General features: G+C 41.9%; 1 protein-coding gene across 1 annotated transcript; it reads right to left on the bottom strand.

The window, feature by feature from the left end:
• Window positions 1-70: 70 nt before the first annotated feature.
• cacnb3b (calcium channel, voltage-dependent, beta 3b) lies at window positions 71-17,288 on the bottom strand. The gene is made up of 14 exons (XM_034088209.2): window positions 17,204-17,288; window positions 9,337-9,456; window positions 8,552-8,674; window positions 8,333-8,454; window positions 8,063-8,115; window positions 7,655-7,674; window positions 7,366-7,446; window positions 4,712-4,770; window positions 4,395-4,495; window positions 4,076-4,227; window positions 3,580-3,675; window positions 3,274-3,444; window positions 3,139-3,186; window positions 71-3,031 (listed from the first exon to the last, which is right to left on the bottom strand). Exons 1-13 carry the CDS (start codon window positions 17,246-17,248, stop codon window positions 3,157-3,159), a joined length of 1,173 nt encoding a protein of 390 aa, XP_033944100.1. The 5' UTR covers window positions 17,249-17,288; the 3' UTR covers window positions 71-3,031; window positions 3,139-3,156.
• Between the last annotated feature and the right edge of the window lie 667 nt (window positions 17,289-17,955).

Raw genomic sequence — 17,955 nt, 5'->3', positions numbered from 1 at the left:
TAATTTAGCACTTTAAACGTATCCCATTCTTCTCCTTCCAAGGAGAAATAAAAACACCACACCCAGAAAATGTTACTTAAATGTTGTGTTTTATTCACCCCCTCTTTCAAATGTGCTAGACAAAAGACGCACCCTGTACACATCATCATCATACATTGTTGGATATCATTTATGTTGTCAGAAACCACGAGAAATGTTGACATCATCATCAGACAACTTGTTCACTATTGGTGGAGGGTACAGCATAACGTTCAGTGCATTTATTGCATTGTAAAGCAGACATATAAATAATAATAGTGCAATTATACCCCATCATAACTGAGGAGATACATTGATAGTCTCAGCTAGTGTCTCGTTAATGCTAGACTTTGTATTGCATACCGAATTTAGGCAGGTGAAACACAGGAAATGATAGTTGTAAAAAATTGTGCTTTGGACATCCAAAGAATAAATCACCTTTGATAGAAATATCCTGCAATAGAAATCAAACAAATATAAGAAGTTGATTTATGTTCTTATACATCAGTGTGCTCTCTGTGTTTTAACAAGTAGACGTTATGTATCTCAAACCTGGTCCTTCAGAAATGAATATGGGTGCTAGTGGAAGCAGACTTCACTGTGGTCCAAAATAACTGCAGTGTATCATTCTTAAAAGAGAGGGAAATACATAAAAACACATGCTTTCTGAGGCGTTGAGTGTACCCTGTGACTAAAACCTTTACTTCCTGTCAGCATCTGTTGTTTCTGTGCAATTTGATAATATCAATAAGAATATATGCATATTGAATGTACAGTATGTACAATTAAGCCTGGATACATGTGACTGGTTATGTAGATCATGTTGGTTTACTCTGAAGACTGAATGGCTTGTGTAACGATGGTCCTAAAAAGCCCTTCAGATGAAACAAGAATACAATTTGCCATGCACATACATTAGATTATTCACATATGTGGTATGTTAGCTGAAACTATAGTTGTATATGGAAAAGCAGATGTACTTGGGTAGAGAATAGTTGTGATTAATGTGGAGATGCAGTACTTTTTGGGAGTATAAGATATGAAATTAAGTGCAATAGCGTGAAGAAAAACAAATTATATTTTGCATTACGCTGTTGGTGTTTACAGCAAAGACAATTAACTCGTTTTTGTAAATATTCTTAATTAATGTGGAAGCATAATTTATATCTCAGTTTTCAAAAGGCTAGAGAAATAAGAAGTGGTTGATGTAAGAAATAACATATCTACCACTAGAGGTCACCCTCCATAAACGTATCGGCCAGCTGCAGACATGTCGAGCTGTAATAAAATATAATGAGTTAATAATTCTGATGCTTCATTGATATAATCCATCCACTCCTTCACTACACCACTGAGTAACAGTGGAGTGTGAAATGTTAATGACACCACTGATGTGGTAAAATGTGGAGATATGGAGAGGATATGTTTCTGACTGTAGTGATGTTTAATTTAGTGCTAGAATCACCAAGAATGTAATTCAGCACACATGCTGAAGTAACATTTGCTATTAATATATACATCTATTGTCTTTGGAAATCATACAGTTACGTGACTCAATGTGTTTTTAAGTGTGCAAGAGAAATATGAATTTTAAAAACAGCCAATGGCAATTTCTGTTCCCAAAACACAATTGAAGTCATCTGGAGTTAGGAGTATGGTTTCCCCAAAACAAGGACAGAATCATTGTTTTGCTTTGGTAATAGATATCAGGTGTGCTAGAACTGAAAGTCTGTGACTGTTGCAATGCCTCTGTCCTTCTTTTCTGGAGGAAACCTACACATGTTTAACATCAGTAAATATTTAAATTTAGCTAAGAATTACATGACTGGGTTGGTTAAATTCTTCATAAAGAAGAATTTAAATTTCTAAGGGTTAAAATATATTCATGACAATAACCACAGTTTATCATGGTTAATTTCCTTTCTATTTAGAAACAAACATCTGCAAACAAACCACAGTTATTGTAAATAATCCTTTTTTAGACAATGGACCAGCATTTATACATTCACAGCTGTGACAAAAGATGCATATATATTCTGTTGATGTGCAAGTATGTGCTTATCATGCATGAGTTTTGCATCACTGTTGCATACTGTACAGATATGTGATCAGCTACACCGAGTTACAGATAGAAGTAAAGATTGTTACTGTAAAAACTAAAATCATTTTAAAAGGCTACATAATAAAAAGGAAGAAGAACACTTTCATTTCCTTGGTGTCCCAACACAGGTGAGTCCATCATCACTCAAGTTTGCCTTTGAGGAATTATTTGGTTAAACTGGAATGACAGCTCACAGCGAGCTGTAGAAATAGAGGACATACAAACTTGATTTTCTGTCACTCTCTGCACTCTGGCCAGAGAGGAAACCTTGGGAACGGGAAGCTACTCTTGTTTGTATTTTGTGTTATACTGATAGCGTTGCTATGCTACGGTTCTGTATGCTAACATACTCTGCCTTCACTGAGGTGTTATTTGTCTACATTGAGAGCTGAATTAGCCTATGTGTGTCCGGTGCAGCCCTGATCACACATGGGCTGGCTCAGCTCTGTCAGGTGGGGGTTTGTGACCTCCAGAGTGAAAGCATGGAGTTAAGAACAAGGTCAGGGTAGGAGGAAGGGTGAGGGGAGGATGTGTGCAGTGGCTGCACTTCTGTACTGGTTTGTGTTGCCAGCACTTGTGCAGCTGTAGGAAGCAGCCCTGAGTTGTTGCGTGGCGGTTGGAGCAGGGAGTTCTTCGCGAGGGGGCAGCAGTGAGGTGGAGGCTCCTCTCTTGAAGCTTCCTCCTCCTCCTTCTCCTCTTCATTTTGTTGTGTCTCCTCTTCCTGCAGCTCAGCAGCCTCCTGCTCTTTCTCTCCAGAGGGACTCTCCTCTTGGTCTCTTCTTCTCTCCAGGTGTGGCCAGAGAAGGTGGTGGCTTGTTTTGGAGAGATGAGGGCTGCTGCTGCCCCCTGGTGGCGCCCGGTCCCTGTGCTCTATGACCTTCTAGTCTGACCCCAGCCGACAGCACAGGCTTCCTGCAGTGAAGCAGAGGAAGCATTTCACCAGAGAGAAAACGGTACCACAAACCAGTAGCAAAAGATTCAAGCTCACCAAAATAAGAAAGAAAATCGGGTTTTCTCACCTATATCTGTGGTAGTGATCATTCTATCAACTCTTGAGTCTCAGAAAACTAGTGAAAGGACACAGGAGGCAGACATGTTGGGGTTAATAATGCAGTTAAAATGATTATAAAGCATCAGTTGTGTGTTTGTGTTACCTGTTGGCTGGAGTTAGCTGAGGGGGGGGTGACCACACTTTGGTCCAGTAAAGGGTTAACAGGGGCAGCACTGGGGAGATGCGTAGCACGCCAGTAAATGTCCAGGTACTCTGCCAGATGTTCACATGCATCATCCAGCTGATTCTCATCCAGGATGACATCAAACATCTCCTAATGAGTGAAAGAAAGATGTGAGAGATGAGTCACACCCCTCTGTGTCTATTAGAGATCGCTGTTTGAAGCATGTATGAAAAAGCCTGTCTGAGCATTGGAAGTACATCATGACTTTAAGGCAGAGTGACATACAGGTGGACACTGTGCGAGCTTGTCTCCTGCCATCATCTGGACGTTGAGGTGTTTGCTTTGTGACTTCCCTCGAGATTTGATCAGCCTCTGAAGGACCTGTGAGATGAGCAAGAGACAAAGACAGTCAAGCAGTATGAAAAAAGAGAAACCCGAGTAATAAAGCTTTTCAAATGCACATTGTGATTCAATTTCCCTCATTTCCGTCTTCAATGTTGTCATCCCAGGGAGAGCATCATGGCATTCCTTATGAAATCTGAACGTAATCTTCTTTCTACACTACCCCATCATAAGCCAATACACAATGTCATTGTTAATTGTATTGTCATTTGTGTAAACCCAAATACATTCAGTTTAGAGTCAAATCAATCATCAAATCGTTTGTAGTGTTAATGAGGTTATCTATAATCACACTGTTTCAGCTCTAACTTTAATAATAAATAAAAAAACCTGCAAAGGAAAAACACGATTTTTGAAGTTCAAGTGGGTGGTGCTTTACTTTAGGGGAGGAGACTTTGACATAGACGATGATGGGAGCGAGAGAGGTTTTGAGGAGTTGTGCGGGGTGATTGATAGTGTCAGCATCCAGGACGACCAGCTGAAGAGACTTGGCCAGCTCGAAGATCCTCTCGATCTCACTCTGCACCTCAGCTGTCAACAAACCAAAGGAAGACGAGGAGTTATGTGAGACATGCTTAGCAGAGCAACATCAGTTCAGTGTCGACTTGGCATTAAAGTCAGAGGATGCATCTATTCTTAGCAGGTATTAATCTTTATTTAGCAGAAAGAAGATCTAAGACAACTGCCTTGTCACTCACCTAGACTGGAGCGTGTGTTGGATCTCTCCATTATGGCCTTCTTGTTCAGCACTGAGCGCTTCGCCAGCGACAGATCAGCAGTCACCCGTGTAATAGAGATCCTGCAGAAGAACCGTCTTATCACATCACATCCACAACTGTTCAGTTTCAAAGGATGAGATGAACTTGTGCTCTCTTACAGCTAAAAATAAATCGTCATCACCATGTGTCCTATTGACCATGAAACGTGATCCCACGGACAACGCTGTAGCTCGGTCACAGTGTTACTGTACACTGAGCTGCAGCTGAAGAAGAGCAACACAGACAGCCGTACCCACCTGCCATCAAATCTGTGCTTTAGGAAGTCAAACAAGGCTTTCTGCATCATGTCTGTTACCTAGGGGACAGATGGGAGAGAAAAAGGGAAGAGGAGGTAAAAGACTTGAGATATAAGACAAAATACAAACACACATTCATATCACTCACTCCCTTTTAATCTTGGTAAAACGTTTGTTTAAGTCCCCTTATTGATCTCAATTATAAGTTTCTCATTATGAGCGCCCAAAACAGTAAGTAAGTAAAGGTTCTGTCTCTCCTCCAATGTTTCCAGATGTTACCTATTTTTTCCTGTAATGTTTTTATATTCAACTTTGACTCTTGTTTGAAATACTTGTGTTTCCCGCAGATGTGATTGTCTGCCCTGCCATGATTATTTTCACCTGTCCCAAATGAGTCCTGTTGTCACCTGACTCATTGTCTCCCTCCTCTCATTGGTCTGTGTGCCCCCTTTATCTGTATTAGTCAGCTGTCCAGCCACAGCTCATTCCTTTTTTTTTTTAGACCACTCCTCAGTACTTTGATACAGATACTTGAGTCCATTGTCTGTTTTTACCAACAGTGGTCGTAGTCTTTTTTCTCATTACTCATATCTGCTTTTAACCAACATTTTAGTGTCAAAAGTAATATTTTTATTTGGCGAAATATGGTGACTTATAGAAACATGTAGCTTTGATTAAATGTCAGACTGAATTTATCTGTGTGAGATTAAAGCTAGGTTAGGCAAGGTGCTAGTGTTCTGTCAATGGATCCAGGAAAAGACAGACAGACAGACAGACAGACAGACAGACAGACAGACAGACAGACAGACAGACAGATACTTTATTTATCCCAATTGGGAAATTATTTTTGTCAAAGCAGCAGTGTTGTCAAGCATTACACGAGTTACACATATTAAAACATATATTGATTTCAGGATTCCGGCTGTTTGTGAATTTGTGAATTAATGAATTTGTATCCTGTTGGATGATTGCATTATTGTAAGTCACTTTGGATAAGATTTTCCGTTATATAAAATGTCATGTTCTGGCCTGCCACCCTCATAGATACCAGATATTTTCCCTTTTTTGTCAGAGCATTTCATTTATTGATGTAGTTCATATGTCTTCAAACGTGTGAGGAGAGGATCGTTACAGATGACATGGAGAGAAATAGTTAGGTGTGTGTGTGTGTGTGTGTGTGTGTGTGTGTGTGTGTGTGTGTGTGTGTGTGTGTGTGTGCGTGCGTGCGTGCGTGCGTGCGTGCGTGCGTGCAGATGATGTTAAGCAGTCTATTTTCAAAGAGTTCTGAAAAATGTATGGCCTTCAGAATAGGGGATGAAGCTCACAGCGGTGTCTCCCTTCACAATGTAACAGAGAGTTGGAGGAAAGGCAATGAGAGGGGGAAATTAGTGCAAGAGAGAGAAAGCAATGGTGAGCAACTAAAAATAATACCATGCACAAGAGACAAAGCAGAGAAAAAAGAGAATGAGAGGGGAAGAGAGAGGGAGGAAGGCTGGCGTTCACCACTGGAGCATCCCCAAAGCACATCACCAGAGCAATGCATAAATATTTCACACACACAAAACAAACGGCTTGGCACACAGCCTGCGCATTCACAGAGGAGAGAGCGAGGCAGAAGGAAAATGTTATAGCGCAGAGACATTCTGTTCAATTACACGCCTCACATTTCAGCATTCATCCACAGAGTCATTGGAAATTGACATATTCTCAAATTAATCGAGTTGAAACGCAATGTGTTTTCATCTTATCTCGCATGTGTGCAGCATAGCAGAATACAACACACAGTATACTAGAATAAAAGGACATGCATGCAGCTCCGTATGAATCAAAATGAGTCTTAGATTCCTGGTGTGTGTGCTATAATTTCATCAGGATGTGACTGCGGGGTTTAGTATCAGTGTTAATGGGATAATGGAGGCGAGAGTGATTCCCTTAAGATCAAACCAGGCAAGACCATACTGGACCAGACAATGCAGTTCAGATTAAACTGGAGCAAACATTGGCAGGCCAAACAAGACCGAGTCTAAACACTGACATATCACATCTATGGCTTAAACAATAATCAAAGTGTACACAACAAAAAAAGGGAACCTTAAATTACCACAGCAGAAAGTGATAGATTAGCATCTGTGAGGATGTACTAAGGCGAATGCTATTAGTGAAATGCTAACATGCCTGTTAAACATAATATTTAACATGTTTACCATGTTAGTGTAGTGTGCTAGCATGAAAATAGACTGGGTATAGTTTAGTAGGTTTTTGGTCGTAACCCAACTTTCGGAAAAATGTAAATGATGACTTGACGATGGTTCTAGTGCAAACATCAGGGGATCACCAAAATTATAGGAATTCATCCTCAGGGGAATATAATGTGCGAGCCAAATTTAATAGAAATTAAAGCCTTAAAGCTGTCATAGAGAATGACAGGCAATGTAATGGTGAAGAAAAGTGAGAGTAGGATTCATTGTTCATTGAAAGCATTACGTGTACAATTTTTTTAATTATACTTTAATACCCTCAGTATGAAGAGAGACACAGTGACTGACAGAAATATGGTCCAGTGTTAGCTGATCCATCAAGGTTTTTACTCCAATCACCAAGACAAGACTTGAATAAGCCAACCAAACTACAAAGCATTTTGATGTTTGTCTCACCTCATAGCCTTTCAGCGAAGGACCCACCAGCACCACAGGCCGCATAGAAGGGACCACATCATATGGAGGAACATGTTCAGTCTGCACAGGCCACAAGCACAGACAGGGTTTGGAGGCACATTGTTAAAGTGAATTTACTATTATAACACACACATTTAGTTAGCACATAGTAGCCACTCTGCATGTAGATAGCCATAGAAATGCACTGATATGCATGAAGTGTAGCAATATCATTAAGGTTGTTCTTAAATAATAAAGAGAAAAGGAAGAGGCCCAATGAAGAACATACCTGCTTCTGCTTCTGTTTGGCTTTCAGAATAAACAAAACGAACATTAAACAAGATTGACAAAAGCTAATAAGTGGAAATAAATAATTATTTGAGTAGGACATATATGAGTATTTAGGTTATTTAAGAGAAAACATGCATGCCATGCTGCACTGAAGCAATGTGTGCGCTTTTTAAGTGTCATTTTGCAGGGTTGATCACAATTCCGTGGTCATCTCACATAATTATTGTAAGCTTATTTTGTATGTAAAAAGGCAAACAATGTTTCCAAACACACACATTTCTACTAAAAGGGAACATCGTAGCATTGGAAAAGCCCTGTATGTACTGTAGATCTAACCCCGTAAGAGCATGCAGTCCCAGGAGAGAAGGAGCAGACACAGCAACAGGACTCCTCCGGCCGCACGTACCTGCAGACGGCGGGGTTGACCTCCAGCCTCCAGATGAAGCGTTCCCTCCTTTCCTGCGGAGCAACATAATGCAAAGCTTCATTATGCGAGAATCCCCTCAGGAGGCAATTTAGACTTCCAAAACAGAGTAACACATGAGCAAGAACAAGTTACGTCAACAAACAAAAAAAGTTTTCAAAGAGTGTGTGAGACAGGAAGCTGGTGGGAATAGGAAAACACAGAGAGGCAGAGACACGTAGAGAGATAACAGAGAGCGGAGAGACTCCTGACCTCGCTGCTGCTTTCTGCTCCTGCTTTATCCTCATGGCTTCTAGTTTCACTGGGCTGGGGATGAAGGTGATGTCTGCCCCTTCCTTCACCAGCCGACCAATCCACCAATCATTGTTGTATTTCTGCATGATGGTCAACAACATATTTTCTAAATCAAGTGTCATGCTGCAAAATGATTCATAATAAAGGTCTTTATTTGCATGCAAGAAGGCCTCTCACCTCTTTTATGTGCAGGAAGTCTTTGGTTTCAAAGTTAATAGCAGCCCCTTGGACTGGACAGTCTTCATCAAGGGCTCCGCAGTAACTCACATTGGTTTTCACTGCAAATGCTACTGGTTTGGCCTGTTTACAGAAGAAAAGACGGTTACAAAACGAGCATCTACAGTATCATTGCGCTTTCATCATTCTTGCACGTGCTGCACTAAACTGTCATACTGTATACATTTGTTATAGCATTTTGTACAGTATCTTCTTGATATATTTGTTGCACCTTTTCTAATCTATATTTATGTTATCAAACTTGTACCTTCTCTGTATTTGTATTTCCTCTTGAGATTTATTGCAGACACACAACATAAAGGGCACCAACATCTTTCGTTTGAAGATACATTTGACCTCTATAGATAACTGAAGTGAAGTCATCTTTTTATGTTGCCCAGTATCACAAATTAGGGTCTATAGATATTTATAAATATACAACCAGATTAAATCAGTGTGTTGAAAAGTCAAAGTCTGTACAGTACGTACTTTATTTGAAATGAAAATGTTTGGTACTCATTTTCATTGAGTACCAAACTTTCTTTTGAATGTTATATTAGGCTGTGATATGTTATAGATGGTTGTTGATGTTTTTGGTACTATTTTGTGCTGTCTGTGCAAAGCAAAATCCCCTTGGGGCAATAAAGGTTTTCATTTTAACATGACGCAGCTGTTTACAGACTGCTTCTCAGGAATTGAAGGTGAATTTAAAGTAGAGCATTGACCTTTGTCCCTCAAGCTCTCACCTTGGCTCTCTCCAGCTGCAGCTGAGCCTGGCGCTCGGCTTCACGCCGAGACGCCTCCTGGTCCTCCTCCAGGGACAGGTCGGAATCCGAGGGTCGACTAGTGTAGGAATCGGCTGAACCCTGAGAGAAAGGAGGGGAGAATAACTGTTACAGCCCGGGCAGAGAGGAGATACATCCAACAGGATACCATACCCAACACCTCGTAGCAGCTGTTGCTACTTTCTCTTGGTTTAACCTGTCTCTGAACCTGCCTGTCGTCCTGAAGCCATGTGACCCGGCCTGCCAGGACCAGCGAGTCCGTGCAGCTTTCCAAAGCAGATGTCTCAGGGGAACCTGTGCCTGAGTTCTGCAACAACACCAACAACCCGCACAGTGCATGGAGTCTATTTATCCACTCAGCCAGGTGCACCAGATGTTGGCAAACTCCCAGTGTCCTCAACAAGAGAAAAAAACACTGACACAACTCTGACAAGGAAAACTGGGTAAAACAACTATTTAAATCTATTGTTTATCAATTGACTCCAGAGCGTGCCATTTTAACAAATTGTCTGGTGGGGTTGAGTCACTACACAAGTTTGTGTTCTGAATATGTTTGTGTGTTAATGAATTAGCAGGCTACAATTGATGTCAGAATGAATGAAAAAGTGTATTTTGAAAGTCAACACATTTTAAATTCAATAAAAAACACCTTCCGATGTGTATCCAATCCAATCCAATCCACTTTATTTATATAGCACAGTTTAAAAACAGAGGGCTTGCCAAAGTGCTTTACAATGAACATAACAAATATATAATAAAATATAATATTACACGAATAGATAAAAAGCACACATAAGAAAAGATAAAAAAGCACACATAAGAATAAATACAAGGCACATAAAGGCTATGGACAGACAGTAAAAGCATACAAATAGGTATGACACAGGTCAGACTGACTGGTAAGCGAGGGAAAAGAGGTGGGTTTTTAGGCGGGACTTAAAAGCTTCAAGAGTGGGCGACAATTTAACATGAGGGGGCAGGTCGTTCCAGAGCCTGGGGGCTACCGATGAGAACGCTCGGTCTCCCCTGGTCTTTTTCTTTGTTTTTGGGACTACAAGCAGCAGCTGATCAGCCGACCTCAAAGCCCTTGAGGGGGTGTACACCTGTAAGAGGTCGGAGATGTACTCTGGGGCCAGCCCATTAAGAGATTTAAAAACAAACAATAAAATCTTAAAATGGACTCTAAAATGCACAGGAAGCCAGTGGAGCGAAGCCAGAACTGGTGTGATGTGGTCAAACTTACGGGTTCCTGTAAGCAGCCGCGCCGCAGCGTTTTGTACAAGCTGCAGGCGGGCCAGCGAAGTCTTATTTAGGCCGGCATAAAGTGCATTACAATAATCTAAACGAGTTGAAACCAAGGCATGAATTACACGCTCAAAGTTTAAAAAGGATAAAACCGGTTTGATTTTGGACAGGAGCCTCAAGTGATAAAAACTGGATTTAACCACAGAGTTTATCTGTTTATCTAATTTAAAAGCACTGTCGATTTTGACACCCAGATTTGTGACCATGGGTTTTGCATACTGTTGCAGGGAACCCAGGTCAATGGAAGGGACATCACCATTTGGTCCAAACACAATTACCTCCGTTTTGCTCTCATTTATATTTAAAAAGTTTAGCGCCATCCAGGCCTTTATGTCATTAAGACAGTCAACCAGGGGCTAGTGAGAGCTAGTGTTTTTTCTTAGGGGTAGATATAATTGGGAGTTGTGAAGGTGGTAGGAGACGCCATATTTTCTAAAAATCAGTCCAAGGGGGAGAAGGTATAAGTAAAATAAAATAGGCCCCAAAATAGAACCTTGGGGAACTCCACAGGATAAGGGGGCAGAAGAGGATGTAAAGTCACCAAGCGTAACAGAGAAAGATCTCTTGGACAAATAGGACCTGAACCACTCTGAGGCAGCGCCCCTGATACCCACACAGTGCTCTAGACGAGAGATAAGGATGGAGTGGTCAATCGTATCAAAAGCAGCTGTGAGGTCTAAGAGCATAAGGATGGCAGAGTCATCAGAGTCTGTAGTGACCAGGAGGTCATTGAACACTCTTAGAAGGGCAGACTCAGTACTGTGAAGCACTTTAAAACCGGATTGAAAAATATAGAAAATATTGTGTGCATGTATAATACGGTTTTCTCCAATATCTTTGAAATAAAAGGAAGCTTCGAGATGGGTCTGTAATTAGAGAAGACAGAAGTGTCCAGATTAGTTTTCTTTATCAGGGGTGCCACAACCGCTTGTTTGAAATAAACTGGCACAGAACCGGACTCTAGGCTGCTATTTATAATGTTATGGACATTAGGTCCAATAGTGTCCCATACCTCTTTAAAAAGTCGAGGAGGGACTGGGTCTGTGGGACAAGATGAGGGTTTTAATTTAGCAACAATGTCACTGAGAGATGACAATGACACAGGTCCAAACTGCTGGAAGACAGCAGTGCATGTGAAGTCAATGGAGGGGTCAAAAGAGGGTGGTGAGATACTGGCTCTAATAGTGGAGATCTTGTCTATAAAATAGCAGAGGAATTTTTCACACATCTCAGTTGAACCATCTATTAGGGTTGCCAGAAACTGACCATGATCAAAATCGATTATTCGGCAATAATGGGGGGCGGGGTTGGTGTGTAGTGTGCTGCAGCAGCAGTCTGCTCTGTGCAGGCTTCCTCCAAGTTTACAGTAAAACAAACTGGTGGTGTGACCAATGGCCATTTACAATTATTAATACTATTACTATTATTAGCATATATATATATATATTTTGGTTGAAACTAAGCCAGAAAAAAAAAAAAAACATAAATAATTAAAAAAAATATATATAAATAATAAAAAATATATATATAAATAAAATCGATTTTTAAAAATAATATTCGATTATGGAGACTGTAACGAATATTCGAATAATCGAATAATCGCTGGCATCCCTACCATCAATACAAGTGGATAAAGGAGAGTTTAACATAGCATCGATTATTTTAAAGAGAACACGAGGTTTGTTTAAATTACTAGAAATAATATCAGAAAAGTAACTCATCTTTTCAGCTTTTACAGTGCTCTGATACTTTCTCCAACTCTCTTTCAAAATGTCACGAGTTACATGAAGCTTGTCCTTCTTCCACCTGCATTCAGCCTGCCGGCACTCACGCCTGGCAGCACGAGTGACGTCATTGAGCCAGGGTTCAGATTTAACTTTGGGGCGCATGAGTTTCAGGGGAGCAACAATGTCAAGAGCTCCAGTGCAGGAAGAGAGAAAGGCTGAGGTTAATAGCTCAGTGTCCATGGAGTCAGCGGACATAGTATCAGACTGTGTTAATTGAACAAAGGCAGGGGAGAAACTAGCAGCAGTGGAAGGTTTCATCATACGACCGTGACGGACAGGAGCGCATGATTTAAGACTATGACAGGGCAGAATAAAATCAAATAGCACAGGCAGGTGATCCGATAAAGCTGCCTCACACACATTGACATTTGAAATGGGCAGACCATGGGATAAGACTAGGTCTAATGTGTGCCCATGCTCTTGCGTGGGGCCAGAGACATGTTGTATGAAGTCAAAAGCATATAAAACATCAAGAAAGTCTTTAGCTAGTGGTTTAGAGATACAACAGATATGCACATTAAAATCCCCGACAATTAAAACGCTGTCATAGTTTGTCACGATACCGGCCAATAGTTCAGAGAACTCCTTTATAAAGTATTTATTGTACTTGGGTGGTCGGTAGACCACCGCACACAGTACAGGATTAATCCGTCCCAGCTCAAACAGGCTCAGTTCAAAGGAGGAGAATGAGATAGACGGCGTGGGTTTGCAGTATAAACTGCTCCTAAAGACAGTCGCTGTACCTCCTCCACGACCCGTGGTCCGTGGAGAATTAATGAAACTGCACTCCGGAGGCAATAGCTCTGTAAAAGCAGCAGACTCACCCGCAGACATCCAGGTTTCCGTTATAAAAAGCACATCCACAGCATGTGACGTGAAGAAGTCCTGGATGATGAAAGTTTTGTTTGCGATCGATCTCGCATTTATCAGCGAGCCTTTAGTTGGAACCGGGAAAACAGTCGCGTGAGTTTCACGACCCAGCGACCGAAGGTTGCGGTGGTTCACTCCATCAGGGGGGGGAGAGGCGAGACCACTGGGGGCGCAGGATATGCAGATCTTGAGTCGGGTCAGCGACAGGTACCAGCCAGGTGCCGACCATGGCAAGGGGGCGTCGGGAGGCCAGGCGGCGAAAACAAGGTCCATATTCCGGGGGGAAAGGGTGCTGAGCCAGCTCAGGAGACCACGCTAGCCACTCTTTCACCCTAACCAGCCGGCCACTGCGTGTGCCTCGGTGTCTGCGTCTTCGGGGGAACGAGGGCCCGGCCCGCAGTAGGTGTGCAGGTACATCCGATAGAAGGGGGGGAGGGGGGGGTGTATCCACCCTGGCCAAACCTCGCAAAAAAAACCACATTTTCATCGATCTTAAGCAGCTCGTGTCGGTTGTATACTAACAGAGAGTCTATGGTCCTTGTCACTGAGCAAAACAGACACAGAACAAACACTAGTACTAAAACAGAGATGCTTGGACGGCCTGCCAGACAACCCGGCGCCATCTTGCTCTCCCCATGTTATATGTAAGTAGACATTCGTAATGTAAAGGATATATTAATTGTAAGGGAAACTTCTGCAGCAATGGAGAGTCAGGACTCAGAGAGACACAAGGAGAGTTGGAGCTTTGATGTCAAACACTGGTAGTTTATTACAAGTCAATGGCCGGAGAATTCATATCACAAGTCACAGCAGCAAAAGGTTCTGACTGCACGGGTGGGTTGTCATGTCAATTCTGACCAGCCTATCTCTCGATAGACCTTTTAACTAGTTTACAGAGAGTTAATCAGCATATTGGGGGAGGCGTAAACATCTGTGGAGCGACAGGAGATATCCCCCAACTGGAAATACTCAATCACTTGTCAGTGGTGTTTAGAAGCCAGCATTCTCACAGTCGTAAACCCCCCTATCAGGCCATAAAACTGACACTTAAGTGCTGGAGCACATTCCTTAAAGGAGATAACAAAATATTGGTTGGTTATTAACGTCAACAGGCAATAAGGTTAAATATCTAGGAGTAAAGACAAAATTATTCCCTCACATTAATTATCCAAGTAATTAAAAGTTTTAACTTGTGGCAACAAACTTGCATATGAGAGCGATAATCGATAGCAGATGTAATTCAACTGCCTTTTCGATCAGTGGACGTACTATAGTACAACACTATCAGAACATTTTGCATGGACATTTTAGTTTGGAGAGAATACATAAAAAGAAACACAAATCTAAATTTTCAATAACATTCCCAAAAAATCATTAGAGCATGTGGCTCGTAGCTCTACTCTCATTTCTAATATTTCAAGTCAAATCACCAATTAACAGAAAAAACATCTGTCTCTTATGTTATACTTTAAAAGAGAGTAAAGTAAATAGTCAGCACATTCACAGTACTGACAGATACAGAACCTTCTACCCTCTAAACTTCCAGACTGATGAAACTCTCACAAAGCTCACCTCACTACATTTGTCCTCTCACACCATCAGCACCCTTCACTTCCCCCCCGCAGGGTGCTGTCCCAGCAGGGTGCAGGGCTGGATCCCTCCTTACATACCAGACAGGAGCACCAACATGAGATAAATATAGCTCAAAAACGACATCATTCTTCTTCGACCTTGTTTCCCCCTACCTGTCTCATCCTCCCTCTTCTACAAAACTCCCCTCCCTTGTTGGCTTTTTTTCCTATAAAGGCCGCTACACACCAACCTGAGACCAAAGAACGCGTACCGAAGGCGTCCCGACTTTTACGTCCGCTACGTCGCCTGCGTCGGCTACGCCGCCCGCCTACGAACACGAACGCAAAGACTTCAGTTGACGAGTGGCAATAACTGTACTTACCAGGAGGAAGCGGTAGTGTGTATTCGTCATTCAAAAGAGGCAACAGCTGGAAGACAGACTATACACCGAGAGAAGAAGAACAGGCTGCGTGATATTAACTTATTCTTATTATATATCCATGGATATAAACAAACAACTAATAGCGTCTGGGTTCCATTTTCACTCTCTCTCGTCGATCGAAAACATGTAAACATAAAAATAAACTCTTGCGTCCAGGTGAGATGAAAATGAAAAAGATTAACCGTCTGTGTGTGCCTTCTTAATCGTTTGTTTTGGTCCCTCACTTCCGCTTCGCTTCTCGCTAAGCTGAACAGCCAATCAGAGTGATTTCTTTGTCCCGACTTTCTCTGACCTCCCCGCGGCCGATTCAACATGTTGAATCGGCCGCGGAAGGTGTGAACATGTGCCGTAAAGCAACGACGGTGCGGGACCATGTGCGGGACACACCAACCTGAGTAGGGCGCCGCGAATGCCTGACGGCCACTGACTCCCAAAATCGGGTAGGTGTGTCAGGCCCTTAAAGCTATCGAGGTGGAGCAGAACCTAAAGAGTGTCCAGGAGAAACAAGGGATGCAGACAGATAAGGAGTGTGTCTCTTTAGCACAACACATATCTATAAATTGTCCTCGCCACTAAATGTTTACATGGTGTGTTCAATAAAAACATGAAAACATATAACTGTTTGTGTGGTATTAGTTTAAGCAGACTGTGTTTGTCTATTGTTGTGACTTAAATGAAGATCAGAACACATTTTATGACCACCTTATGCAGAAATCCAGGTCATTCCAAAGGGTTCACATACTTTTTCTTGCAACTGTATTCCCATATTACAGCTCTTCACTAAGTAGAAAGTCACGTCCCTTAGTGCTTTCAAAGCCATTTCCAGTCAGAGATTTCAGACTCTTTGTTATTTTGTATTTCTCTAGATGTGCACCTTGGTGTTTCAACTCACCAGCCAACAGAACAGAGACTAAAACTAATGTGGAAAAGAAGACCCTCTCAACAGTATAATAAACCAAAAAGTCATGGTTAATTCATGCTTTTACCTTTTCAGAGATAAGCTCACGTTTCATCAATTGTATTTTAAAAGTTTCCACCCATTCCTGTATGGTCATTGTTGAAATTGTTACCATACTCTCTAAGGTGCTTCCAATGTTAATATTTACGACAAACTCCACAGTTTTGTCCTGTGCTGTATAACCTTAGTTAATATGAGTCGTCAGTAACAGCTCAATAAGTGGGTTCCTTCTCAGGTCACAGTCATTTTAGTACACGTGTTTCCCCACGTGTTCTTGCTGAGCTGCTAGATGGCACACAAATAGGGAATTTCATAAAAAAAATAGACTTCATTATTTGCACTTGACTGTGGATATTGTGCCTTATCCATTTGCTTAATGATCTCTTTAAATGTTGTTTAAACTTGTGGTCTCCAAGACACTGTTGCACACCCAATGTGTCATCCTGAAACTGACAAAGCAAACTTACTCACAGAAGTCTGGGCTCAACCTCAATATTGAGAGGTAGGAAAGACTTCATACAAAGACATGAGATAAGACTAATAAAAAACCGAGACAAACTCAATGACATTCAACAGATGGTCCTCTTAGTCAGGAACAAGTGCAATGCAAAGCTGTAAAGTAGTCTATACAGAGTTGAGATGGGTAGACTAACGGTTTGTTTTCAGTAAAGTGAGCCAAGAGAAGAAGATAATCAGACAGAGGGAAAAGTGGGAAGATGCTGGCAAAGTGAGTGAACAGGAATAGACTTCTGCTGAGACAAGTGTGAGAGGGGAGGGGAGATGAGAAGAACAGAGAGAAGAGAGGAGACGTCTCAGAGCAGAAAGACAGGGGAATGGAGAGACTGAGTTTGCATGCAGAGTGATCAAACAAAGAGGGGAGCATCAACAGCGTACCTTGTTACAGATGAGTCCTGTGGCGCTGGAGTCAGAGGCAGACATGATAATGCTGCCAGCGCTCGCTTCTCCCCCATTGCACGGAAAAGGCGGAACCCTCCTCCCCTCAGCCCACGGTTACAGGGGGGAGAGAGAGGGAGGCTTGCTTAGCCTAAGTGCTGCACAGCTGACGTTGCTGCTGCGCTGCCTCAAACAGCCATTTCCTATACAAAATTGATGCCCTGACTGCAGCACTGGTGTGCATACGCCCGTGCACTGGTACAGTACAGTGGGTTTCTTCAGCTGCAAGCCAGCACTCGTGTAAGAAAAGGAGTTTTTTTGCTGGTGTCATGCACCTCAACATCTCATCTCCCCCCCTCTCCTCTCCCTATCACATTCCTACATTCCTGTTATGTCTCTTCTGCCCATTTCAAGAGATCCTGAAAGAGTGACATGAAATCAACCTACATCTGGGTCTACTCTTACACTAGTATCTTTATTTGTACACAGATATAACTTCAATGTTAACATAGAATAAAGATTGAAAAGTCATGTCAAGTTAAATATCTCAGATAAAAAATCTGCCTGTTCACAATCTGTCGAGCTCCTCTGTGCTTTTTGATTCACGCTTCAGGTAAAAGGAAAACTTCCCAAACGTATTCCTTAACGCTGAGAGACACCTCAGTCTATTAACATCAATCTCCTGCCAATTAGCTCTCTTTGCTAAACAGGTGACTGCTTCAACAACACAGAGGGCTGTGAGACAGAATGAC

Source organism: Pseudochaenichthys georgianus, chromosome 7 (assembly GCF_902827115.2).
Source record: "Pseudochaenichthys georgianus chromosome 7, fPseGeo1.2, whole genome shotgun sequence".
Taxonomy (NCBI): Eukaryota; Metazoa; Chordata; class Actinopteri; order Perciformes; family Channichthyidae; genus Pseudochaenichthys; species Pseudochaenichthys georgianus.
The sequence above is the reverse complement of the archived record's forward strand: the minus strand, read 5'-3'. Positions and strand labels throughout refer to the sequence as shown.

Excerpts from the sequence above, each read along its gene's own strand:
- cacnb3b (XM_034088209.2), bottom strand. The coding sequence starts at position 17,248 with ATGTCTGCCTCTGACTCCAGCGCCACAGGACTCATCTGTAACAAG. Across the intron at positions 4,771-7,365 it reads CTTCGCTGAAAGGCTATGAG|GTAACAGACATGATGCAGAA; the intron begins GTGAGACAAACA and ends TCTGTCCCCTAG. Across the intron at positions 4,228-4,394 it reads CAACACACGCTCCAGTCTAG|CTGAGGTGCAGAGTGAGATC; the intron begins GTGAGTGACAAG and ends GTTTGTTGACAG.